Source organism: Epargyreus clarus, unplaced genomic scaffold (genome assembly GCF_041222505.1).
Source record: "Epargyreus clarus isolate Ecla_fem2 unplaced genomic scaffold, WU_Ecla_fem_2.2 ptg000024l, whole genome shotgun sequence".
Classification (NCBI taxonomy): Eukaryota; Metazoa; Arthropoda; class Insecta; order Lepidoptera; family Hesperiidae; genus Epargyreus; species Epargyreus clarus.
In genome coordinates, this window is record NW_027332231.1 from 1,579,274 (window position 1) to 1,606,168 (window position 26,895).

At 33.8% G+C, this 26,895-nt stretch overlaps 1 protein-coding gene, 1 long non-coding RNA gene and 1 other non-coding gene across 3 annotated transcripts; 2 read left to right on the forward strand and 1 right to left on the reverse strand.

Annotated features, from left to right (window-relative positions):
- The first annotated feature begins 44 nt into the window (after positions 1-44).
- LOC140752314 (uncharacterized) lies at positions 45-2,178 on the forward strand. The gene is made up of 2 exons (XR_012103429.1): positions 45-1,320; positions 1,497-2,178. It is a non-coding gene; the product is annotated as an uncharacterized LOC140752314 (long non-coding RNA).
- A 759-nt stretch (positions 2,179-2,937) lies between these two features.
- LOC140752331 (WD repeat-containing protein CG11141) lies at positions 2,938-23,161 on the forward strand. The gene is made up of 10 exons (XM_073086591.1): positions 2,938-3,347; positions 5,671-5,834; positions 6,915-7,038; positions 8,078-8,241; positions 8,764-8,899; positions 9,716-9,915; positions 11,140-11,243; positions 18,280-18,441; positions 19,084-19,447; positions 19,821-23,161. The coding sequence occupies exons 1-10, from the start codon at positions 3,123-3,125 to the stop codon at positions 20,251-20,253; spliced, it is 2,076 nt and encodes a 691-aa protein (XP_072942692.1). The 5' UTR covers positions 2,938-3,122; the 3' UTR covers positions 20,254-23,161.
- Positions 16,930-17,047, reverse strand: LOC140752625 (U5 spliceosomal RNA). The gene has a single exon (XR_012103446.1). It is a non-coding gene; the product is annotated as a U5 spliceosomal RNA (small nuclear RNA).
- Positions 23,162-26,895: the final 3,734 nt, after the last annotated feature.

Consider the following 26,895-nt stretch of genomic DNA (forward strand, 5'->3'; position numbering starts at 1 on the left):
TCGCTATTTACATAATGGGAAAGGCTAAATAACCACTTTATAAATATTTCCTAGAGTTATTGTGCAAAACCACTACTATAAATACAATATATAGTGTTTTTTCCTTTGCAAAAGATGCGAAAATACGAAAAATGTGGTGCAAGATTATAGGAAACAGATAAAGTATCTCCAAAATCGCATTAACATTTGCATTTACTGTAACAAACAATAATTTTAGGTAAATAATTTTAAAATATTGCATTGATCATCTACTTCGTTAGGTGTACTTATCGACTTCTACATCAAAGGCTATCATTTGAAACACACAAAATACATTATAATCTATTATAATTTACAATATTATAAAGATAGGTGAAGATAGGTGATAGGCAGTAGCCATTTACCATCAGGTGGACTGTATGCTCGTCTGCTACTCCTATATTATAAATATTAACAAAATAAGTTATGATCAATTAAATATTTCTGAATTAAATAATACCAGTTTATTCATTTTCTTATTCATAAAACCAGTTTATTCATTTTGCATATTTTAGGTAAATAGTCCGATTGTGCTTTGACAAAACTACTTTCAATCATTGTTCTTGATTATTCCTAATAATACTATGTAGAAAAATCGCACTAGGTTATAAATAACACTGTAGGAATATAGACAAACATAATTTTTCTCTCAAACAGTTTGAATATTGACGCCGATAAACATCGTAACACGCTATGTGACGTCATTTTTCGATTCGACCAATGGGAATGCGTTTTGCAAATTTGAATTTCGCGCGCATAAATTACGATTTTTGATTAAAGTTTTAAACAATTTAATACGAAATAAAGAAGAAATAATGGTTTAGATGTAATTTCAGGATCGTAATGTACCAAGGAAAAAAATAACAAGCAAATCTAAATCACATGCACATTCCCTATTGGGTACTTGACAGTTATAACAATAAAATATGAAATATATCCAATATGATAGCTTATAAGTAAACATAAATTATGCAGTATTTAGTTTAATTTTTAATACGTTCTAAGTATTTTAATTTTTTAAAAGAAATTTTCGATTTTTTATCTGTGGATTTTAAATCCCAAAACGGCGACAGTGCTGCCTTAAAAGTCATGTGACGTCACCACATGCATAATAAACAAGACAAATAAAAATGATATCGTTTGCTGTTAGAGTTGGTTGAATTTATGTTGTGAACCGAAATGAATCCACAGTATATTAAAGCTGATAGCGTGAATCTGCTTAAAGAAGATATACAATGCAATAAATAAAAATGAATACAAAGACTTCCGTGAAATAACCTATGGAAATCACAAATAAACAACGTAAGTAAAATATTCTTTATATTTACATTTAATCATTTCGGACAGTTAAAACATTTTTAACCGATTTCCGATAGAAGAAAGGTTGTCTTTAAGTGATTATCAAGCTTTTTAAACTATACTTATATTCTTATGTGAACTGCTTTAAGGTTATTTATTGATTATATTTATATTTTCAGATCTTCGCGACAGTCGTATAGTGACGACGCTATAGGGTATGTGCAGTTTGCCAGTTTAAGAGGCAGGCAAGTTTGTGTTTCATTAAAAGTAAAAGTTGTCCTGAATACAAGGTACATCAAAAGTCATGCTCAGTGTCCATGACTGTATATGAAAAACAAAGTATTATTAAATGTGATGACTGTCCTGCCTCCCAAGGATGCAGCAAACATGCAGTAGCATTTTTAATGTGGAGTCATAGAAAGTGAGGAACCAAAAGTTTCTAAGGTGGTCAGCACTCTGAAGTACATAAAGCAAAGGAAATGGGAAATAGTAGTTCTTTACTTGAGTAACCTACCCAACAAGATGAAGGCTGTTGCTGTTATTGCACTACAGTTGCTGTTATTTCACTACAGATTTCTCAAAATGACAATGATAAAAATTATATATCTAGTTGTTACAGAAAATAATTTTAAAAATGAAGAAAGTACACACTCAAGCAGCACAAAAATTCAGCTTAGCAAGAGCTTCAATATACAAGAAAATAACAGCTTCAAAATGCTTTGAGGTTATCTGTAGTAAATATTGTAAATGTAACATATAATGATAAATATATACAAAAGTTCTATGGTGTGTACTCAATAATAGACCCATATAAACCTAACAAACAAAGCAGTCGGTTAATAAAAGATTAAAATTAGCAAATCATGTATTTTTAATTATACAGTCCTGTAAGTTAATCCGTGCACAAGTAATAATAACTCAGTCATCGAAATAGTTTAATTGTTTCTTATTAATTACAGAATGAGGCCTTAAAATAGAGAATTCTCGTAGACGTCTTTTAATTCATTTATTCTATTCTTAACTAATACGATTCTAACTCTATTCTTATTGTAGACATCTTTATAATATATGAAATATATGAATACTTTAACTTGCTATTTGTTCTGATTACATCCGGGTTTGATGATTTAGAGGAATCACTCCTTATTCTTTTTTCTCATTAATACTTCTATTATATGTTTGAATCCTCTGTCTGCAAGTTCTTTTAACGTTTATGAGATTTCGGTTTAGGAACGTGTATAAGCAAATTTGTTAGGATATTTAGCGATCGTACTTGTACACATCGTCACTGCACACGTCTTATAACTTGTCATTTATTTCAATTTTAGTTATAAAAGCTAAATAACTCCCTATTTTCTTCCGAGCGTTGTTTGTTTACAGTATAATGACGTTTCGCCACAAAATGACACTTGACCGCCTGATTTAACGCGACGTTCCGTTCACCGTAAAGAAACTTTGTTTTTTATTAATAAATAGCCCTTTTTTCGAAAAAGTGATCAATGAAAGGCATATATAATACGTATACTAATTCATTACAACACTTTCCCAAAAAGTGTCAAGTAGCCAATTCTGTGCTTCTGATGTTGCCTATTCCTATTTCATATACTGTCAGACTGTCAGTCAAACGTCAGTAAGAGACGTCATCGTCAGTTATTTTTTTATTGTGAAGAGGAAGGGAATGCAAAAGTTGATTGAGAAAAAGTCTCGCTTTAAATTATATTTATTTTTCGTAACAGACATGATTATTTGCATTTGAGTGGCGTTGTTTAATATTTTTTGCACACGGTACGCGACAATAAATTGAAATGGAAGTCACAAGTGGCGCAGAAGAGGGTTTCGTAAGAGAATGGACCCCGTGTTCGCATATTTTGAATTTGATTCCACCTCGTATTCAGACTGGTATATTTTCTAGCGAGTTGTGTCTGACCTGTGTTGATGCTGTGAGTGAGTACATCGCGCTGGGCACCAACGTGGGGTTGGTGTACTGGTACGATAGGAAAAAAGGGAATATTCAGAGATTGAGATGCGAGGTGAGTGTACTTCAAAAATCGCCCATATGTTTTCGTTTAGCCTTGTAATACTTATTTAGGAGGAAATAAGAATGTTGACCCGTAAGTGAAATCGCTTCGTACCTTCATCACGTAACTACGAATAAGTATCGTTTATTTCCAATGGTGGTGTAGGTTTATTTAGTTAAATTTTGCATAGAATATGTAGATCAGCTGATGGTAAATAGTATTTGTTAATCATAAAAAATGTATTCAACCCCTAAGCACCCAAGTTGGAACAGCTAGTGTAAGTGTACCTTACCACACCATTCAATGCATTAAATATCACTTGCCACTGTTACTAGGTAGAAAACCTTAGGTTTTTGTGTAAATTATGCATCGTAAGTAATAAACAGTATTATATTAACAACATCATCTACGAAGAGTTTTAAATTGCCTCACACAATCTCAATACGTTAAAAAAGAACTTTATTGTTTAAATGTAATTGTTATATTCAATTGAAATGTGATATAGTTATAATGAAAAAGTGTTATTGCTAGCATTTGCTTTAAGTTAAGAATTAAATGCATCATATTTTCTAGAAAATAGTTGTTTTGGCCAGGGCTCCAGTGTCAATCTTGACTGCATTTGTAATTGACACTAGAATGCATGCTTGTCAGCTGGGACTATAAGGTACATAATAAAAAATAATTATTATATGTTTCAACAGCAATTAAATAATTGGCAGAAAATGTACATGTCTGAGAGTTCTTTTAAACAAGTGATTAAGAAGTGTGAGTATCAATTTGCAATTAACTTGTCTTGGTAGATCATGGCTTAAAACCATTCTAATCTGAAAGCAATCAGTGCCAAACTTTCTAGCCTAAAGACGATAGGTTGATGTATTGTTGACATTAGATAATCATTATTGTGTGTGTAATGATGTGTACAAAATTACAAATTGATGTCTATTACCAAACACACACAAACTTATTCAGGCAGCCAGGTATCTTAACTTTATGTTAATTACTTGTCATAAATTACTTAATGTATGTTTTTAACAATTTTTTATAAGATAATGTACTGTGTTCGTCTGTAATTGTTCTTTATGTATAGGCCTACAAGTAAAGCATTAATCCTTCTTTATACTGTAATGGGAGTTTTAGGTTTATATTGTGCCCATGATAATTAAAAACTATTAAATGTGTTTCCTCATTAACCCATCACTGCTGGGCACAGGTCTAGTCTTAGAATGAGGTTTTGAAGAAGGATGAAATGTGTGTAAAAGCATAAATGGAGATATAACAATATTTTTTATTGTAACGGGTTGCTAATTACTCATAAGTAGTAATTCATTATATAGGCTAATAAATTCAATTTAACATTATCATGAGGAGTTATAATTTTGCAATTATTATAATTTATTTAAAAAAAACATAAAAACAAACAGCTGCGATATGTTATTATTATTTTTTTCAACTGTATCTATATTAAGTAATTTCATTATTCTTAAAAAATATGCATAGTGAAAGTTACAAAAAGCCAGTTCAGATATTTCTTACTCGACATATAAGTAACAAGTTAAGTATCTTGAGCAGATAACATTCTGCTATGATTATTATCAGGCCACTTATCAGTTGTTAGTGCTAATTGTAGACATTTGTTTTCTCAACTCAACTGGCCTTATAACAACACTGTAACTCCAAGGGGAGTCCAATAAATTACCATTTAAGATGTTTATGTATCACAGATGTCATAATTTGATTTTATGTGATCAGATATATTAGTTGATGAGGTCAATATATTAATTATACTCCTAACTACAATGTTAGAGTCAGTTAAATGATAATATGAAATACTATTTGTATATTTCGTATCATAATGGCAAAGGTTTTAAGCATAGATAAAATTGAATGCTCTGAAATTTTTTTTTTCACAATTTGTTTCAGTTGGTGGTCCTAGGCAAAAATAGCATAATTTTACACTTCTTAATTAACATTTTTATTAAATGTGCTGATATTTCTAATGGGGTATCTAAAACTATATTACTATATCTTATAACTAGCCACAAATGGTATGGTTAAACAGCTGGAATCAGTCACAGATGTCATGCTTCCCTAGAGCACTATGCCATAATGTCTTTCATGCTTACCATGACCCATCATAAAAATTATGCTGAGTGGATAAACAATTGTCAGTGGTTTTATATCCTGAACCTAAAGCTGAATAATACATATGACTTCATTGGCTAGAATACATATACCTGGAAGATCAGCATAGACCATAATTGTCAAGAAATACAGACTATTTTCTATATTAGTTTTATTTAGACTATTTACTATAATTGAATTGAATTTGTTGCAGGCTTCAACATCCCCTATCACATATGTGAAGATTGTGAGCACAGTGGATTACATGGTGGGCGCGGGTAACGCCGCAGGACAAGTCACTGTTTTCCAAATACCCAAGGAACATCCTGAGAATGTTCCAGACACCTTCAAACCAAAAGTTGAGCCCAAAGTGGAAAGGTAACTGATGTATTTACGTTAATTTTCAGTAGTTGACAGTATGCATGGTAGCTGCACACGAGTTTGCAGTCTAACTGATGGTAATTGGTCACTTGTTGCCCATGTAGGTCTGTGATTAACTCCAAATAGGATGTGAGCCCCACCTATTGCTACATCTGAGGTATCGTATGAGAGATCGCATCTGAATCACAATCAATTATAATTTCAAATAAATACTCTACATTGGGGAATCCCAGAAAATGCGTGACTCAAGCAACGCGACAATCAAGGATTGTTATTTGAACACAATACGAATTCTTTCTTAGCGCTGCGCACCACTGGCCATGTCAACTGGCCATTGTCCTGAACCTAATCGTTTGTGAATACATTAATAAATTAATGGATGTTTTGGCGTAGCCCTCTCAATGTTTTTATTTCTATGACTAAGGCGATATTATAATAATAACAATGGGACGTTGTCACGGACGATTACTTTCGAGGCTTAAAGCATTTATGTGGGGTTAATAAAACATTTGCTTATGTGAAGAGAATAAGTAGCAATTGACTAAGATAAATTAAAAACTGTTAAGATGGCCATCAGTACACCTGTCTTTGCTTAGAACGATAATGCTAAGCGCTGCTGTTTTTTTCGTGTTCAAGTTTGTAGTAAGGATAAAACATTTATGCGAGGCATTACAATTTGATCCTCAGGTTTAGCCACGCATCTGTGGCTGACCTTCTGGGACTCCTAATATATTTGAAGAAGATTACAGCTGATTATTATGTAATACATAATTTCAGAATACCTATCATAGGTCGTATGTTAAATCTCGATCGGAAGGCTGAAATCACACCACTTAATAAATAAATAAATGAGGTTTTCTACACTCATAATCACACACTAAGAATTTTCCTGTGACGTGGGTGCCGTGCCACATAAAGATGAATATACGAAAAACAATCTACATTAATCATTTAGATATCTGTGTGGTCGAGTATCGAACCCGGAACCCATTAAGTAAGACCGGAATGGCGATGGCGGATGGCTGGGTTATTAGTTTTCATGCGGCTTAATACATATAAAATGTTTATATTCTATAGGTATACGATAGGCGACCTGCATAAGAGCAAGATAACCGCGATAGAGTGGTCGAAGAACGGTATGCGATTGTTCTCCGGCGATAAGAACGGTGTCATCATCATGACGGAGATAGACTTCTACATGGTGAGTTGCTTGCAGTATATCCGAGCAGATTTAAAGGACGACCTCTTCTTGCTTTACAACGGCAGTGTAGTATTGCTATATTCTCGTTTGCGGGTTATATGGAAACATTTACATTAAATTTTTGAGGTAGTCTTATCTCGTATCTTAGACTTTTGACACTCTTTAATTTTTACCAAATTCGCCCCTGTTTTGGATTTCGAAAGATCAGTTAATTAGCTTAGTCGTTCAATTAACAGCCGTAGCATTTATTAAAACATATACGGGCTAGTTGTTGCTTAGGCCATTCATAATGTATATCAGTTACAGGACTTACAGGGCAGAGTAATAAAACTACATGTTTTATTAACAACAATATAAAATTTAATATGACATGTATAAAATTTAATAAAACGATATTTTATGAAGGTATGCTTCTAAACGTTCCTACTAATGTTATGTCTCCAGGAAAGTGCATAGTAATTACAATTACACGAATTAGTTCTCAGTACATCTGAATATATAGTCTCCTTATCAAAGTGCAATGGCCGCGTTGCTTATCATTTTTTTCCGTTGTTATTTAACGCTTAATGTAACGAGGTGATAGGGACGGTTAAATAAAGTAACTCGTAAACAATAAAACTGTATCACTGGTACGGATATATATTTATAACGAACTGTGCCCTCGACTTCGTTTGCGTGGTTTCAGAATATAAAGTCAATTGTACAACGCCATCTATCAAGTTCAACGAGCACACTTTAGACTGAAATTTTCCGCTCCGCATATAAGATAGAGCAGATTTTTTTATACAATATAAGAGTAGCAGACGATCATGCAGCGCACTAAATGGTAAGTGCCTACTGCCGCCCATGGGAATCTGTAATCAACCTCAGATAGGATAAAATATTCCTACCTGAGTAAAGACAAAACGTTAAGTCAAAAAATACAGACTTAAATTACTTCATATGCAATTCTTAGGTATTTTCGACAACCTAGCACTCAGACAAATTTGTCGGGCTACATTATTAATATTTATTCATGTTTTGTCTCAACGTATTCCAGCATCTGTGCAAATCTATGGAGATAGTGAACGAGGAGCACGAGATAGTGCAGATGAGCTACTACCAGAACACGCTGCTGGTGTCCAGCATGTACCGCAGCATCGTGTGCGAGCGCCGCGACTCGCGCTGGCTCGTCAGCCAGCTCGGCAAGAAGGAGAGGCGCAGGTGAGCTGCAGCATGGTTGTGTACGGTAGATGAGCTACTACCAGAACATGTTGCTGGTGTCCAGCGTTTGACTGCCATCTTTTGACTGTAATGTGAAAAAATAATTTAAATCTTAAACAGATAAAATTAAACAATGTTTTTGTTTCGAAATCTTTTCTTTAAATGAGAATTAAAATAATGATAATTACAATTACAAGTTTAAAATAGGAAATATTTGGGATTAAATTGTATTTTTAATAGAAAAAAAATTGAGTTGTGCCATTGTGGCGACCTCCCGCTACTCTCACGCCGGGGTCACCATTTTGGCAAAAGGAGATCTCCCGCCGGGCTAGGTGATCATGCCCGGGGAGCGGCCGTGCTCCGACAGTCTCAGTTCGGAACTTGTATATATGCCAGATATTTAAAAAACTTCGATAGCGTGATTCAGAATACTCGTGGCGCCATCTCTTGACGAGTAGCGGGAGGTCGCCACACCATTATATTGCAAAGCAGCGATATATTTGTTTGTTTGTCGGCTGCCAGCCTGTGCGCGCTGGGGGCGGTGTTCCAGTACTCGTACGCGCGCGGCGGCGCGGCGGCGGCCTACTGCGCGCGCCCCGGCCTGCGACTCTGGCGCGCCGACCGCAACGGGGACGTGCTGCAAACGCTGCTCTTTAAGGTTACACCACTATACATTATTATGAAGTCTCTGCTATTTATGTATTGAACTTTAGGTGATTTTGGTCTTAAATAAAAAATAGGGAAAAACCACTTTAAAGATAGCCAGCTGAATTTTTCTCAAGAAGAAAGTGGATGACCAATCGACATTTTCCCACAAAGTGCCAAAAACGTAAATGAAGACATTTAGATTCATAGATTAGTACTTAGGCGGAGTAGTATAGATACTTCTCCGCCTTGAAATTGAATGAAGCCACAAACGGCTTATTAGTAAGTTATTTTTTTTTTAATTCTTGACAAATAAAAAGATTTTTAGAGAAAATTTACGAATAAATAACTAATACTGCGTAATTTACATAATAAATAAATAATTATTTTAAATATTTTAGGGACATTTTAGCACGGAGACGTGGCAAAACTTTTTTACGCAACTATTTCAATTCTCCAAACTGGGTACATTTTCTTGTTAGGAGTGAGTAATCTTTACTAACCTATGTTTAGATTAGAAATATATAAAAAAAAATGGTTTACTACAAATATTTCTCTAAATTGGATTTATAATGACGAATTTTAATTAAAAGTGTTTTAATGATTGTACTACCTATATGAATCAAAAAGCCGAACAACGATTATTGTTAAGTCACATAAGTTGACTTAAATATTTTGTATGGATAATTTTTACATGTATCCCCTGCAAAACCCCTTGTTTCTTCATTATTCAATATGTTTAAAGTATTATTATGATTACTTACCCAATTAAAATTCACCATACTCCCGATCTAGTACAGTCTGCAACAAAAATAATAATACTTTACAGGAGGCGATATCCAACCCGCTGACCGTGGCGGAGCTCCTCAATCCATCTCAAAAGAAGCACTCGCACGCGGACAGGGAGTACAACTTCGGGCCGTTACACGTGTTCCGCGAACACTTCCTCGTGTCGCACAACGAGCACATCCTCTACATACTCGACCCGCGCTCGCTCACCGCCGTCGCCGTCGTCGATGACTTGAGACGGTGAGATAATGTAGTGTTTTATAGTTAAAAATTAAAATGTTCACAATGCCGCTGTACGTGTTCCGCGAACACTTCGTCGTATCGCACAACGAGCACATCCTTTATATACTCGACTCGCGCTCGCTCACCGCCGTCGCTGTCGTTAATGAATTGAGACGTTGAGACACATAGTATTGAGCTAATCGGATATCGGGATTTTCTTAACAATGTATACATTGAAAGTGTTAAAAAACGGAAAAAATGTCTGAGTATTTTTTATAGCTAGCATCTTCTTCAACTCAAATTAAAACTTTTATAAGGCACATCTATACCTTGCTTTACAGCGCTTCTATCACCACCTTGTATAACGGTTATTATTAATCGATATTTCGTAATGTTTTCTTACCAAATTTAGATTTTTGAAATCGTACGCCTCATGGATTGTTTAAATGAAATCAAATCATTTATTTATTATCTGTTCAGTTTTGTCTATGGTTCTACGTATTAATTATCTGTCGTTGGTATTAATTATAATCTGTAGGATTAAAAGCATAGAGATTTATAGTTTGAAATAGTTCGTTGTAGGTAGTCGTTGTCGTCGTGTCGTTCGCGGTGGCGGCCTGATGGCTTCCGCCACCGGGATTTCTTCTTGTTCGAGAAGCTTCGGAGTCGTCGGTCGCGCTCGCGCATATTTGTCGTTTTAGTTATACTCCGAAGTAGAAGCCACTATTCGTATTCGTAGCGTTTCCTTTAAATTCGCGTTAACTTCATTGTTCGCGGTGCAACGTGCTGTAAGATCGACGCCACGTGAGAAGAGGAAGAAGGTAGAGGTAACCGGTAGACCATTCCGAGGTAAGACTAGCTAGCTCGAGCTTAGGGTGAGTTGAAGGTGCCTTATACCTAGTACAAGAGGCTGCGCCCATCAGCAGCAGGTGAGTGCGTGACCCTATAGCACTTTGCATCTTATTTTCGTATATACAGTCCACTTAACCTTCTTCGGGACACGGTCATCCTGTCCATCGAAGAGAGGAACATTCGGTTCCTTATTTGTTCTAACGGCCGCGGAAATCTTAATATTTTCGGTCTCGGAGCCGAATGCATAACATTTTTGGTCTTCGAGACGAATTCACCACATTATCAGATACAGATTAGAATCCAGTTTAGCTGATGCAATTAAGATGTTTAAATTTTATAAGTGTCTATGTTTACTAATAACAATTGTAAACGTTTCCGTGTGCGTGTCAGGATCGTGTCGGTGTCGGTGAGCCGCGAGGAGATCTTCGTGCTGGAGGGCGCGCGCTCGCTGCTGCGCCTCGCGCACGCGCCCGAGCCCGCCGCGCGCACCGCAGGTCTGTTCAGCCTCTAGCACAACCCCGCCCCGGACCGCGTTAGCTAGTGTTGACGCTCTAGACACCCTGCCCTGGTAGGATATCTCATGACATCAGATCTGTTCAGCGTCTAACGCACGACACTCATACAGTACACCGGGGGACTTGGTAGGATCGCTCATCTTATCAGGTCTCAGGTCTGTTCAGCCTCTAACACATCCCCCGCCCCAGACCACGTTAGCTAGTCTTGACGCTATACACCGCGGGACTTGGTAGGATATCTCATCTCATCAGGTCTGTTCAGCCTCTAGCACAACCCCGCCCCTGACCACGTTAGCTAGTCTTGACGCTATAGACACACGGACTTAGTAGGATATCTCATCTCATCAGGTCTGTTCAGCCTCTAGCACACCCTCCGCCCCTCAGGAGCGGACCACATTAGGTAGTCCTAACGCTATAGACACACGGATTTTGTAGGATATCTCACATCTAGCCCCAGGGTTCTTCACCATACATCACACCGACACTGTTGACACTTCCGATACTCCTGATACAGTACACCGGGGGATTTGGATATCCCACGCCTAGGTCCAGGGGCTCCTACCATACATCACAACGACACTGTTGACTGAGCCCTGACGCAATACACCGACGGACTTGGTAGGTTTAGCCTCTAGCACACCCGATACTGATACACCAAGGGACTTGGACATCCCACGCCTAGCCTCAAAGGACCCCGCACAACACCTTCCAATCCTAAGAAACTTACCACCTCTAACGGACTAAGGGGGAGGGCGCGGAAGGGGTGGTTCGCGCCGGGTCCCCAATCATGGGAGGCCACCAAACAAGTTGCTAACTACCTAAAAAAAGGTCGTCAAAGCCAAACAATCTGTGAAATGTATATGATTCTGCGAAAAAAAGTCGTCGAAATATGACATATTTGTAATTTGTAAAATCAAATTAACTTTATACACTGGAGGGCTCCATACAACTTACCGCCCCGGTCCTCCGACGACCTTAGTCCGTCATTGCTCACCACACACCAATCCTTCCACACCACTAACGTCCTAAACCAGATCTTCCACTCCTAAACCTAGAATACTAAACCGTCCCTAACTAGTCCTGACTTACACAATAGACCGAAAAACTTAAGACTTCCTCACTCATAGCCCTTAGAGTGCCTACCATGCGTCACATCTACCACTCTTGATCCTAGGATACTAAGCTGACCTTAAACAATCCTGACTTACACCATGGACTGAATAACCTGATACACCACCCCATGAATACCATAGGTTCCCTTAATTTATCTTTGTTTTAAGTGTATGATACCAGTGACTGATCAAGGACAAAAATTAGGTTGATATAATCTTACATTTGCTGGCAAGTATTCAAAAAGATTTAGGTGCTACCACAATCACTGGAAAAATAGATATGCAGTTAGAAAAATAAAACCATTTAGTGTTAGAAAGTAATAGTAGTAAATAGTGATTGCTTTTGACAATTATTATTTTAAGTCCACGCCGCATCCATTTGAGTGATGTAATTGAACATACCTTTAATGGGCTCGGGAACTCTGGGAACATACTTTTACTGTACCGGGGAAATCTCAGGGGTTAGGTTAAATACCTGCGAGTCAGTTTTATATTATTGTAGATGTTTACGAATACAATATAATATTTTCCCAATATGATTTTTTCCAATAAAATCTTTAATTTTTTAATACCATGATAGTATGGAATATACTCCAATGTTTTGTATATTTATCCAGTTGTGGCTCAGTGAGCGATTCTACGATCTAATGAATCGGGTTTTTCATTGTAATAAAAAATATTGCACAATTTAAATTAATTATTAACAGTTTTAAATAATATACCACGACCTTCATGGTTTTCAATAATTAATTATTTATTTTCGGTGTGTGTTTAGCAGTATTTTTGTTATTATCTTATATTCCCAAGTACTTCTATTATTACCATCATAATATTATCAATATTATCATACTTTTTGCTTAACAGTATTTCTGACCTGTACTTACATAATTGACTTATTTTTATAAGCAGATTAGCTACAAGATTTGACAATAAGACATATTTTGAAAAATAAATATTGATACTAGAGTTGTGATCAAGTATTACGTCCATATTGACTTACATATTATAAATAATTTATGTACTATGTACTTATTTTTAAATTATAATGCCCACATGTCGAAGTGAGATTTATGAAAAATAAAAAAAGAAATTTCGATTATTAATGCTACATAAGAAGAGTGACTGAAATATTTTGAATGATTCCTTAATTGAATGAAACATTGAATGACATCTTAGTACATTATTTGTTGTCATTGATTCTATTTAAGTATAAAATTAATGTGGTGTATGAATATATAAGTTACAAATTTATTCAAATTTTGTTTGTTCCTACTTGAGGGACTCTATGTCAGTTACACTATGTTTTTACTATTATATGAAACCATGTCCAATAGTAGGACTATACCAATAGTAGGTAATAGGTGACTTTATTACATAACAAACTACTTGGAAATTAAAAATTGTATTAATCGAGTCACCATTCAATAATTATCATCATTAAATTTACTTTTAGGCACATTTGGGCCATCTTGGGTGCCATATTTTTATTCTTGTTATCATTCACTTGTTTCTTTTTCACTTTAGCTAATTATATGTTTTATTTATATTTTTTTTTCTAGCTTAAGCCACAGACTGTATTTTTGCAAGGTTTTTAAAATAAAATTTAATAAATGCTGAGTTGTCATCAAACTTACTACATCGACCCCTACGTATAATATCGTAACTACAAAATGACAACTTTACAGGAGAGCGTTTCAAAGTTTCGAATATACTAAAATGCGAATAAAATCTGCATTTCTGCATGTATCTCTATGAAATTTGGTATATATATATTATTTTATAGGCTTTATAACGATACCTGTGTCGATAAAACACATTAAAATAAGGTAATTTATGCAACGAAACGAAAAGGTACTTTTGTGGGTTACGATATTATACGTAGGAGGGGTCGATATGCGTAGCAGGAAGTATGGCCTTAGATCTCTCCTAGTGATAGGGTAGGCATGGGCCATATTCCACCAGGATGCTCGCGTGTTGTTGGAAGCCAGAACATTCCGAATTTAATTTTCCAAATTGTATTTTGTAAAATCGAAAATTCCGAACACGTTCACTTAAAAAATGACCAAAATGTATTGAAATTATGTGATAGATATAAGTGCCTTATAACCCGTACCAAATTAGGACCAATGTATTTTTATGTATTATTAAGAAATATTTTATCGATCTTTTCGCATGATCGCACGTTTTTGCACGAACTTATTTTTTAATCGATTGCTTATTAGATATAAACTTTTAATTTAGTAGCACCACATTTTATGGTTTTCACATGAGTCATTTACGACAACCTGAAAATTATTTACAGTGGTTCATTATGAACAGTTTTAGGTTGAACCGTGTGTTTCATGTAGCGCCCGTTATTAATATTTAAACTATCCAATGATTCCACTGTATCCTACTTAAGATCGACACTTGACAATACTAGAAATACCCTAATTCCTAACTTTGATATGCAAAATTTGGATAGATTTTATATTGATACGGGTATAAGTACTTATCGTATAATGTACTTAATAATTGTAGTATTCTAATCGAAAAAATACCTTTTTACTAACCAAACATTAGAGTAGTAATTATTGGTTGGAGATTATTTTTTGTAGAATTAGTATAGTTGTCATCACACTTAGAATGTAATCTCCTTGAAAACAAATTAGATCTTTAGTAAAAGTACTTACTTGTTGTAATTTTTAGTATCATTTAATTTAAGGTATAACTTGTAAGTATGTTATGTTGTAATGTAAAAAAATGTATTTTTTGACATACTATACATTCCGTTGTAGACAATATCTAATTTTAAGGATTATTATGATTGTGGTGTTTTTATTGCATTTTATTATTTTATAAACTATTTTTGAGACATACATAAGCACATACTAAAAATTTATAATGTTGTTATTAAGTTTCAACCGCATGTATAGTCAACAAAACTAAATTATCGAATTATGACATAATTTACAAGTTTATATTTTACGTTTTTGGAATAGAGAGATGCCACGTTATGGAACATACTGAGTTGCAAAATATTGTTGAATTTTCAATTATTGTGATAGTCTTCTACTCCGTGTACTACGCACATATATGACTGTGTGCGTGAGCGTTGTTTATCTTGTAGTCACAGATAAAAAAGCTTTACTGGTGCTAATGTATTTTGCGAGCTTAACTGTCCATCTAGACATTTAATAATTTTAGAATATTATACTTTAAAAGTTATAATCCCTTAGATAGTAGACAGGGTATTTGGTTCCAATGTACTACAAAGTGTTTACATAAGTACTTATATGCATTAATTTTATTATTATTTAGTTATTATGTATTTTTTTGGTTGTATTTTTGTATTTTGTTATTTTAATTTTAGACGTACGTTGATATTTTTAGTTACCTGCTGTAGACGTGTTGTTTTATTTGCACATTAAGCTTTAGATTTTTTTTTGTATTTCAGTATTGTAGTGCTTTATGTGTTATCGAAACATAAGAAATTTTGTTTTTATTTGCATTCGTTTTCGGTTTTTAAAATAATTTAATGAATGGTCGGCGTTCTTGAGGAATAAAGACAGTTTTACATTTACGAAATAATTAAATAGACTCCTAATATGAAATCGCTTTCCGAATTGCATAAGTCATTTAATTTCAGAATCAGAATAATAAAATACAGATACGTGGGCTATACCTACAGTATGGTTGATCGATGTAATATCAAAATATTACATATTGTGCTAGGAGTTGTTTGTCTATGTCGTTTAATTATTAGTGATATAATCCTATCAAACTTTAATCCATCTTTCATTTATACATTTCAATGAATTCATTTAATTATTTTATGACTGGTAACTGGTAACACTACGAATTTTATTTGAATGTCAGCACAGCCATTGTACTTATGTAAATATATTTTTGGAAATCACTTTTGTATTTTTATTTTTGCCTTTTCCGTTCTTAAAAGCACATTTTGCCAAATAATGCACTTTTTATTTTGAAATTAAATAAATGATATTCATTGTTGTCTGCTTCTAATATATTTATGTGTGCTACTAATGGCTCTGTTGATATTTAGTGTAATATGTTACAAATGCACAAATAAGTTATTAATTACACAACATGCAATTCAAGTTCTGAAATATTGATTATAAAGACTACTTTAAAGGAAATCTTAGATACTACATAATGTTCAATAATATATCCATTGATTGGTAAAAAAATCAGATAACATGTTAGAAGCGCAGTAGATAAAGGAAGGGGAATTAAATGTATGGATATAATTACTACTTTACGTGTCTTACTATTAATAATGTATGGATGATGTATATAGATGTCACAAGTACGGAATTCTAATCTAATTATTATTATTTGATTGTTCGTAATACGAACCGAAATTAACCGAATGTCTTACACAGGAGTAAAATCCTCACTTCCTCTGGCGATTAACTAAGCTCCCGAGTTAAGGGCATTGAGAACTTTATAATTATCTTTTTTCTTTTATATTTTAAATTATTATTTATATGTTAATTTTATATTTTATTTTCTATTTCATCTTTTTTGTATTATATCATTTTTTATATTACCTCGCTAAAAGCGAGGCTATCAAAAATAGAGTTAGACTCATTTGAGTGTTCCCCTCCACGGAAATCTTTAGTAAAAGGCGAAAGATTTATGCGTTTTGAAGGGAAACCAGAGTGACGACTGATAGTTGCTCGGGGCTTAAGTACTTCTACGAAATGATCTTAACACCGTGAGCCAGAGAACTGTACAGCGACATCTAGCCAAAGTTATCGGCAACTATGTTATAAGAACTAACTAGATGGCGCTACTAGTAGGAACACGCAATGGTGCTTGTTTTAATAGTTTCAAAACTTTTAAAAATTGCGCTATTAAGTAAATTTCTTTATTATTATGGTTTTTAACATAATATTTTTCATATGCACATGTGTATAATATTATACCTATATAGGTATCTAATGATTTTCACTGAAATATACTATGTCAACAGAGCTCAAATAAGAGAGAGACAAATTCTCTTTGTACTTACATTATATTCAAAAGTATATTTTATACTCACTATTTAATGATATCTTTCATTATCATTTCATATATTTATATTATATAATATATTAATATTAAGCTTAAAATTGTATTCTAAACTGTATATCTAAAAATATACATGAAACTTAACTTCAATATAACCCCTAACAGTTGTACAGTACGTAGATAGTTGACTGACTTAAAAAAGTAACACATCGTTGCTTTACTATAATAATATAACGTGTTTTATATACTTTTATTCTGATGTTCCCATGGGATATTTTTTTTAGTTTCTTAATAATTAGGATATAAGATTAAACCAACACAATGAAACATAAACATTATAACATTACTGCTCGTATGCTGCGCTTGTATGAGAATCTTGTTGATTTTTTTATAGTATATTATGTAGTAGTTATTTTCATACCACACTATGGACTAAATTACTCTTAGTGAAAGCGGTTAAATATAAGGAAAGAGTTAAGGGGAGCGAAATTCCTTAAGATGGTAAAGAAACGAAAAATTTCTTATAAAGATGGACCTATCTTTTGCGCCGAGAAATTTCCTTTTGTTTATAATATACGAGTAGCAGATGAGCATGCAGTCCCCCTAATGGCAAGTGGCTACTGCCATCATGTCATATGTACTCAACTCCAGATAGCATTAGATAATAAAGTCGGCCACAGATGCGTCGCTACCCCTGATGACTAAGCTGGAACGCCTCGAAAGAGTATGTATCTCCATTATTACACCCTTCAAACCAGACCACAGCAGCGTTTCATACTGCTGTTATGAGGCAGAAATAGGTGTAGCGGTGGTGCCGCCGGAGTCGAACCACAAAGGGTTCTACCACCTTAATTTTCTTATTTAAATTGATCCTTTGTGTGCAGACGAGCCACCGAGTCTGATGAGCAAGTCGCTGACGTCATCGCTGCAGCAGGCGGTGAACACGGTGCGCGACTTCACGCACATCGATCACACCGTGCCGTACATCGCGAGCGTGCTCGAACAACCCATCTCCATGTTCACACGCAACGAGATCATCGAGACTGGTGAGATTAACTTAAAGCCGGGTACAGACTCACACGAGAAGTCTCGCCGAGGAATTGCGCGAGAACCGAGAAGGCATCTACACTCTCCACTTATACTATGCCGTTCTCTTTTTACAAATACCGACATTGATCGGAGAACAGGCGAGCGCGAGAACGAGAAAGCAAGAAAGCTATCACATTCACGCTTCTCGGGGGTTCTCGGCGTGAGTCTGTAGCCGGGGTAAATACTAATAGAATTGGAAGTGCTTCACTCCGATTTATGAAAAGACTTACTCCTCATGAGTAGTAATGCCTATGCGATCGATATTAAGTAAGTTGAATTTAAATTCTACTTGCAGCTAATGTCTTGTGCTACTTGTTGAGGGGAAATAAATAATCATAAATATTATTCTACTATTATTTATACAGATTTTTGTGTACCACCCATCACAAGTTTTCGTCATCAGCAAGGATTGTTTGGTCGAGAATGCCACTAGGCATTAAGTTCGCCCTTTGTAACCACTAGGTTTACGATAACTATTAAATAAATAAAATAAATACTCATTAGTCACTAATATGTAAATCATTCATGGTTAGTGGTGCCACTACCAACAATAATATTGAGTACATGTAACTGTGCTTAATCCGCCATTTAATTCCCAGGTACAATAGCGAACGCGGAGGAGTGCTTCGAGCTGCCACCCATAAAACATCTCCCGCGAGACATATCCGACAACGTGCTGGAGTCCATCATCAACGAATTCAAGGACGTGTCGAGCGACGCCGAGGAGGTCCGGCGGGCCAAGTCCGAGGAACTGCAACGGAAGTTGAAGCTGTACAATAGCATCATGGAGAGGAAGTGCGACGAGGAGCTGATCCACAGCAGCCGCAGGAGCCGGCGGCGGGAGGCGGGGCCTGGTGTCGGGGGCGGGGCGGGGGGCGGGGCCGCGCGCCAGGCCACGCCCGCGCGCCGCACGCCCGACGTCAGCTACACCAGCCCGTGCGTCATGGATGTCAGCGTTTATGAGTATGTTGTCTTGATAATATACGTTTTAATACACATAGCTATAGGAACTTGGGCCATCTATTAAGATGGCCAAGTTCCTATAGCTATCATATTAGGGGTATTATATTAGTATTTAATGACATATCCAGGCTATGTAGCTTGATTGACATTATGGACTTGTGTTCCTTAAATACATATTAGATCCGTTCTAACCCCTAATGATGACATTGTGTATATTTCTTTCAATCTTTGAAACGACACTTATTATTACTAATGAAAGAAGAAATTTCCGCTCAAGATGTTACTATAAAAAGAGACACATTTCAGTGATGGATGATGGTAAAATACAGGATATAGTAGTATTTCATAAATTGCATTTCCATTTTTTTTTCAGAAACATGCAACAAGAGAACGACGACGTCCTCGAGCAACAGATAGAAGAGAAGGAGAAGATCCTCGCCAAGATGCTCAACCTGGAGTCCCTCAGCATCAAGAGCCCCGACCTGCCCCCTCAACCCACACAAGAAATAGAACACAATATAGAACATAAGTATTCCTACGAATCCAAACATAATCAACCAAAAGAAATTATAGTTAACAACACTGAAAAAGTGTTGCCCGATAAAAATGAAAAATTACCCGTCACCGAAAAAAAAACCCCGCAACCGAATGTAGGCGATTTGGTCCCGAAAGTAGTGAAACTACCCAATAACTGGAATCTAGAAAATATTGAGCTCAGGCTAGATATGAAGAATGGGTTAAAAAACGGTATCAATAATATAATCTCCCCCGACGATAATCTCGACAGCGAATGGGAAGTGATCTGATAGATTTAAATGAGATCTTCGTGAGTATCTATTACAAAGACAAATATGATGTTTTCAATTTAGTCGCATGATTAGTTAATTGTCATTTAGGTACTTGTCTTACTGAATATTAATTGATGGATTATTATTTTTATTATTATTATTTTAAAATTATGTTTTACAAATTTTATTTATGAAAAATTTAAGTTACGTTTTGCAACAGCAATATATGATTAGTATTAAAATATTTTGTTCTTAATTATCAATTTGATTGAAAATTTAAGATAAAAATCACGAATATGCGATTGCAATTATTTTTTTATTTCGGTTGGATTAAAAAACTTATTTATAAAAAAAATAATGAAATACCAAAAATATTTAAAATTAGAACGCCATATTTGTCTGTTAAAATTAAATGTTGATATTAATTTTGTCTATTCTTGAATACTTTAAGGAAATTATGTGAACAGTCCGATAAACTTCTGTGCGTGCTGTGATACTTTAAAACAACAATGCTTTATATTATCTGTGTTAATTTATGATTTAGTATCAGCAGCGATTTTTTATACTTTCAGGAAATTAGTATTTCGTTTTTACTTTAATCGATCTGATATGAACTTTCATTGTAATATTATAAAAGTAATATTTATGTTATAAATGGATAAATTATTTGTTAAGATTTTCCTTTTCTTAAGTAGTTTTGATAACCTGGCAACACTAAAATCGTTAGTGGCGCCCTCTCCGCTCTCACAGAAGTGTGTCGGACTACAAGCCGAGAATCAGTTCTGTAATAAAAAAGTTTAACTGTATACCAACTCAAGTATTTTGTACCGATAGTTATAATTAGATTTATTGATTTCATAACCATCATTCGTACCAAAATTGAGCAGCTAGATAAGGAAAACGTGTAGTAATAAGTTGCAAATTTTATTGGAATGAAAATCGGTAAAGTTATATAGAGTAAATAATGTAAGGTATAGTATTTATAGTACACACAAGCTTTATAATTCTCATTATATCATATTTTATGAATATTAAAAAAAAATAGGACAAAAATTCGTCAAAATGCACATTCCAAAACTATATTATTCATAAATATAGGCATTTTGTTGATCCATACTTTAAATGCTATTAAATGTAAGTCAGTTAACATAAAAGTGAATGTACACAAATAAAGAAAAATATGAAATACTGAAAATAAATGAAATATTTATAAGTATAGCTCATATTAAGAAAGGAAATGTGTTTTATGGTATTATGTGCATGTACATGAATATTATAAGCTATTTTTTGCATTTATTACTTAAATTATGAGGCTGAGCACGACAGGCAGGTTTATAAAAACTTAATTGAACATGATACATGGATGAGGGCATGGAATGTATAGGTTTTCTCTAGTAGTATGTAATGTCAGTAAGGCTGAAGATTTCCTCGAATAATCAGAAATATCATACAAAAACTCCATTATTACAAAGAGTGACCCTAAAGACAATATGATAATAGGTACAAATGCAATTATATAATTCACATATTTTAGTAATATTTGATTAAATGAACAACGTTTACACCATATAGCAACTTTGTAGTGCAAACAAACTTAGCGAATAAAGTACCGAATGGAGTTAATTTCGACGACCTCCGTGGCGGAGCGGTCACCATACCGCTTTGACGCACAAAGGGTCCCGGGTTCGATCCCCGGCCAGACAGATATCTAAATGATGAATTTAGTTTTCTGTTTCTGAGTCTGGGTGTTTGTGTATTTGTCTCTGTGTGTGTCCATGGCACCCACAACACAGGGAATCCTAGTGTGGAGCTGTGAGTGTAGAAAACGTTTATTTATATAATTTAATTAATTGTATGCTTAATTTTAGTTTACATTATTATTTTACAGCGTGTTTTTATATTTACAGTGCAGCTTTTTGTCCTCTTTAAAAACGACTCTATAAAGCGCTTCTTATTCTTAACGATTAAAACTCTTTATTTTTATAATTAAAATTTAGTTTTGCAAAATTTTAACAGAAAATAAAAATGTACCTATTATATTTGCAAAACGTTTTCATTATTAGCATTATTAGATATATGTATGTATAATGATATGTATAATCTATACGGACCAATTAATCACTCAAATGTTTTGCAGCTGTTGTTTTTATTCGAACTCTGTTTATCGGCATGATAATGATATAATGCAAATTATCTTTGAAATCAATTATTTTCATTCGAATTTAGGAGGCTATATTAATATAAAATTGTATTTATTATAAGTATAGACGTGTTTGCGTACTTATAATTAGGTTAATATTGAGTATTAAAATATGATCGTTTAAAGTTGCCCGTAGTACGAATATTTTATTATTTCATTTACAATATCTTAAAGAAGAATTATGCATTTTATTAGCTCTCTTGATTTTTTTACATTGATTTAGGTTTTTTTCTTCTCTACATCTTTCTAACATGATAAACATTTGTTTTAGAAGTATAATTTAAAAATGAGAGTATATTGAGCCCAATTTCATTATTTTTACTATACTAGATATTATACTCCTCGCTAAATGCTAATAACTTATAAAAGCTCAGTGCATTATAAACATTATTTTATACTTTAGGTCACTTGTTTATTCTGAACTATTTTAAACAATTTCATTTTTGAACGACATATTAAATGGGACTATCACTGCATAAACCTTTTAGAATTCAAATGTCTTAAATTGAAAACCAGCTTTTAACAAATTATGTACACGAGGCATGGCATTTACTGAACCAGTCCACAACAAACTAGATAGTAGGTAGTAATGCATTTGTACTACACATAGCTTAGTTGAAGTTTGTTTTGTGATACCAAACTGTATTTTTTGCATGTTGAATTTTTATTCGAATTGCTAATAAAATATTTATAAAACAATGTTTTTCATTGCCAATGCCTTAATTTTAAGCATTCATAAATTTATTGTAAGTAATCTAACAATAGTTATGTTTCTTACACAATAAATAGGTTTTCTATGATAAAAAAATAAAAATAGTTTATAAAAATAAAACAAATGAAAATGTTCACATACAAACTTTTATTTCTATAACACAATGTGGGACACTCCTTAGTCCGATTTAGCAGATCAATAAATAATCTTAAGTTAACAAAAAACACCAATAACGATTTGGTCCTCCGCTCGACAAGTACAACACGTTTGCCGTTCAACGTCGAAAATAAATCAAACTTTAGAACATAATTTCAACTTTTCTGCTTATAACAATCAAAAGAACGTACAAAAATAAAATATCTAGATCTTATACTTGAACAAAGAGAGATTATAGTTTCTTGATAACTGTTAATATAGAATGAAATAAAATCATATGAAAATGTTGCTGCCTGAAGTTGAGTACTGAGATTCAATAATTCAGGAATGACAATATTAAAATTTCAGTATCACTAAAACACATGCGCTAGGCAATAAGTAGGTGTACATTGTATGACAAATATTACAGACTCAAGTTTAATTAAAACTCACTATTTAGTTTTTGTTTCTTTGTTACTTCGATGAAAATTCCAGAAATTAAGAATAATGTTACACAATGGACGAAAAAAAAATAGGAAATGGTCAAATCGACCTAAATAAACTAAATTAAATTAATTTTATTATGAAACATGAAACAAAAATATATTGTGATGATTGACAAAACAATTTAATCGAGACTCATTTTATAAAATCAACTTTAGATTTTTCAAAAAACGTGATGTTATAAAAAACTGAATATGAAACAAATCCACAGAGACCGTCTTTTTCGAGTAAATGAAAAGATATTAGGAATATTAAGTACTTACTCTACACAAACGATCGTAAATACAGTGGCATGATTTAATAATCTAATGGCTACACAAGAAAGCAATTTGGCTAAATGCATACTGTGATTTACCTATAAAATAATATTAAAATTTTGTCTAATTTTGTATGCAGTCCGATTACATCGAAATAATATAGACCATGTTTCGATTCGACAGAAAAAGGAATTTAAATATCCTAAGACTTGTAATTATAATCCTATGCTATTTATATTTTTTTAGGAGATACATAATATTTCAAATTTATATCCACAGTATATAGATGATCAAAGATACCTAGTACATTCAGTGTGCATTTAGCCATATTTTATATTATAGGTACATTCGCTGTGAATAAAAACTAATTATTACCCAAATCACCAAAACATCTTCACCCCCAACCAAACGCCCATCGTCTCAATCATCGAAAATCAACAAAAGCCGTGAAGCCGCAATAATACACATTGTCATAACAAGTAGATATTATAATAATTACATCGAATATCACAACACATCGCGCAAACTAAGCCGTATACTGCGTAAAGCTACCTAATAAACCCCCACAAAAGTAATAATGACAGATCAAAGTAATCAATACACTTACTATACGTCTAGAAATCACGTGTCGAAAGACGGTCGAAATAAGTCTTTATGTTGAAGTGTTCGTGACGTGCACGTATGTACACAACATACGACACACATTATAATTTGCTTTTCTCATGAGAAAAGCAATATGAATTTGAAGTTTTCTTGAGGCCTACGCTTTAGCTAGACGTATATAAAATATTTGGTGATAGAATGGCTACTTTTACTATGTATGTAATTAAAATAAACATTTATGACTTTTTTCGTTTAAGAATAAAGTTTGGAATCGTAACAGTAAAAACATTAATTAGGATTAAATGAAGTTAGTAGTAACTTATGTATTGAGATATCTAAAGGCTTTAAGGACAAAATAGAAAATAGACTCCAGATATTGGTATAACATCAGCCAAATAGATGAATGGCCACGCTTTTGTATAAATGACATTAAATATGCAAATGTGATAAAAATCCATAGGCCTCCAAATATTTCTTATTATGTGCTGAGCGTCTCCACAAATTACCTATCATACCGGCATTGCATACTGGGAATTTACTTTTATCGATATGAGAAAATTATTATATTTATTGGGAGTCTAATTTCTTATTTTGTTTGTAAACTATTATATTAGCTGATATAAGATTTAAAAAAAACATTTTTAACATATACGTTTCGCTTATCATCACTTAAAACTATTGATGTCTCTATCACTTATTTTTTAGGGGTTTTAAAAAATTTAAATATAAATATTTTGCTAGTACAACAAGCTCTGTTTCCCTCCATACCTAATACTGGCTCGAGATTAATCGTTTCAGTCTTCAGTGATACGACCAAATGATACCCTCCTTACATATTAAGCTAATTTACTATCTTTTTGGCAGTGATCCTTTTGTACAGAGGCGTAGCGTGCCACGGGCGAAAGGGCGGTTGCAATTTTTGGGGGCGGCAAAATCGTACAATTTATCGATCTTTCGTATCATATAAGGTATTATTTCTATAACCCTCTGAAACACAACTTACGCTCCCCCTGGCAGGACTTTACGGAAGCGGCAAACATTACTAATAACACCTTTTTCTGCCGTCTTATTTTAAAGATTGCATACATTATATTTATCCTTATATGATGATCTTTTTATTGCCGACCTCATAAGGGGCGGCAAATTCAATATCAGCCCGGGCGCCACGAACCCACGCTACGCCACTGCTTTTAAACCATCAAAAATCCTATCCCCTAATAAATTACCTTCATCTCACTATACAAACATTTCTCTAACCACCCTAGTATGTATTAATCCGTTTCTATTCAAAATTGTATCTCTTCTTACAATAATCAGGCCTTTTATCATCCCCTTACATAAATAGTGTTACAAAGCTAAGTATTATGAGCTATAATGGACATTTTTCTTATAATACTGAAAATACTTAAACGCTTGCATACACTTAGTACATATAAAATCGATAGGCATATGCAAGCGTCTTCAGATTTTTGTGTAAAATACAATACTAGTTAAGCACTACTGTGAACTACATGAAAATACGTGCAGAATACAAAACACGTGAGGTTGTGATGTCAGCTTAGTTGTAGATAAAATAGAACTTGTCCATATGACAAGCTTGTTCCGCCATGCCACCACAATGACCGTGGTCACAAGCTGTTTTAATTATACTTTACACAATACAGTGACAGCGATAAAGCAAGGTCGCTGTCGTCAAGTGGAATTTTAAATTAAATGTTAGATTACATAAAATCCCCAATAATTACAAAAAATATACTCGTAAGTGCAGTAAGATGAACAGAAATACCATATGGCACATAGTTATGTTACCAATTTAATGTTTTGTTGCAGCCTTAGGTATACGTTTCGTAGTTCAAACAATAAAATCTATATTATTCTCAGAGCTCTTTTGCATTTAATGATAATTTTATTCGCACAATAATATACTACATTATATTATACTGTATAATAATATAATGATAAAATGGAAGTTGATTTAATAAGTCTTGAAAATTCGAAATGTATTTTAACGAATACAAAAAATATTTACTAATGTATTATCATCATTTTTATACATATATGTAATGTTATTTCCAAAATTGAAACTTCTATAAAACGTGACAATAAATTGTTCAGTCTTTTTACAATATGAGAAATTTTCCTAAAATCATTCACTACTTACATTACTGAGCTCATCAGTCATTTATGAACATAAAAGTTTACATAATTGAGCACATCAGTCAAAGTGAATTATGAACGAATTCATCTAG

Coding starts and splice junctions, on each gene's coding strand:
- LOC140752331 (XM_073086591.1), top strand. CDS start 3,123: ATGGAAGTCACAAGTGGCGCAGAAGAGGGTTTCGTAAGAGAATGGACC. Junction 5,835..6,914: donor GTTGAGCCCAAAGTGGAAAG/GTAACTGATGTA, acceptor TATATTCTATAG/GTATACGATAGGCGACCTGC. Junction 8,242..8,763: donor GGCAAGAAGGAGAGGCGCAG/GTGAGCTGCAGC, acceptor GTCGGCTGCCAG/CCTGTGCGCGCTGGGGGCGG.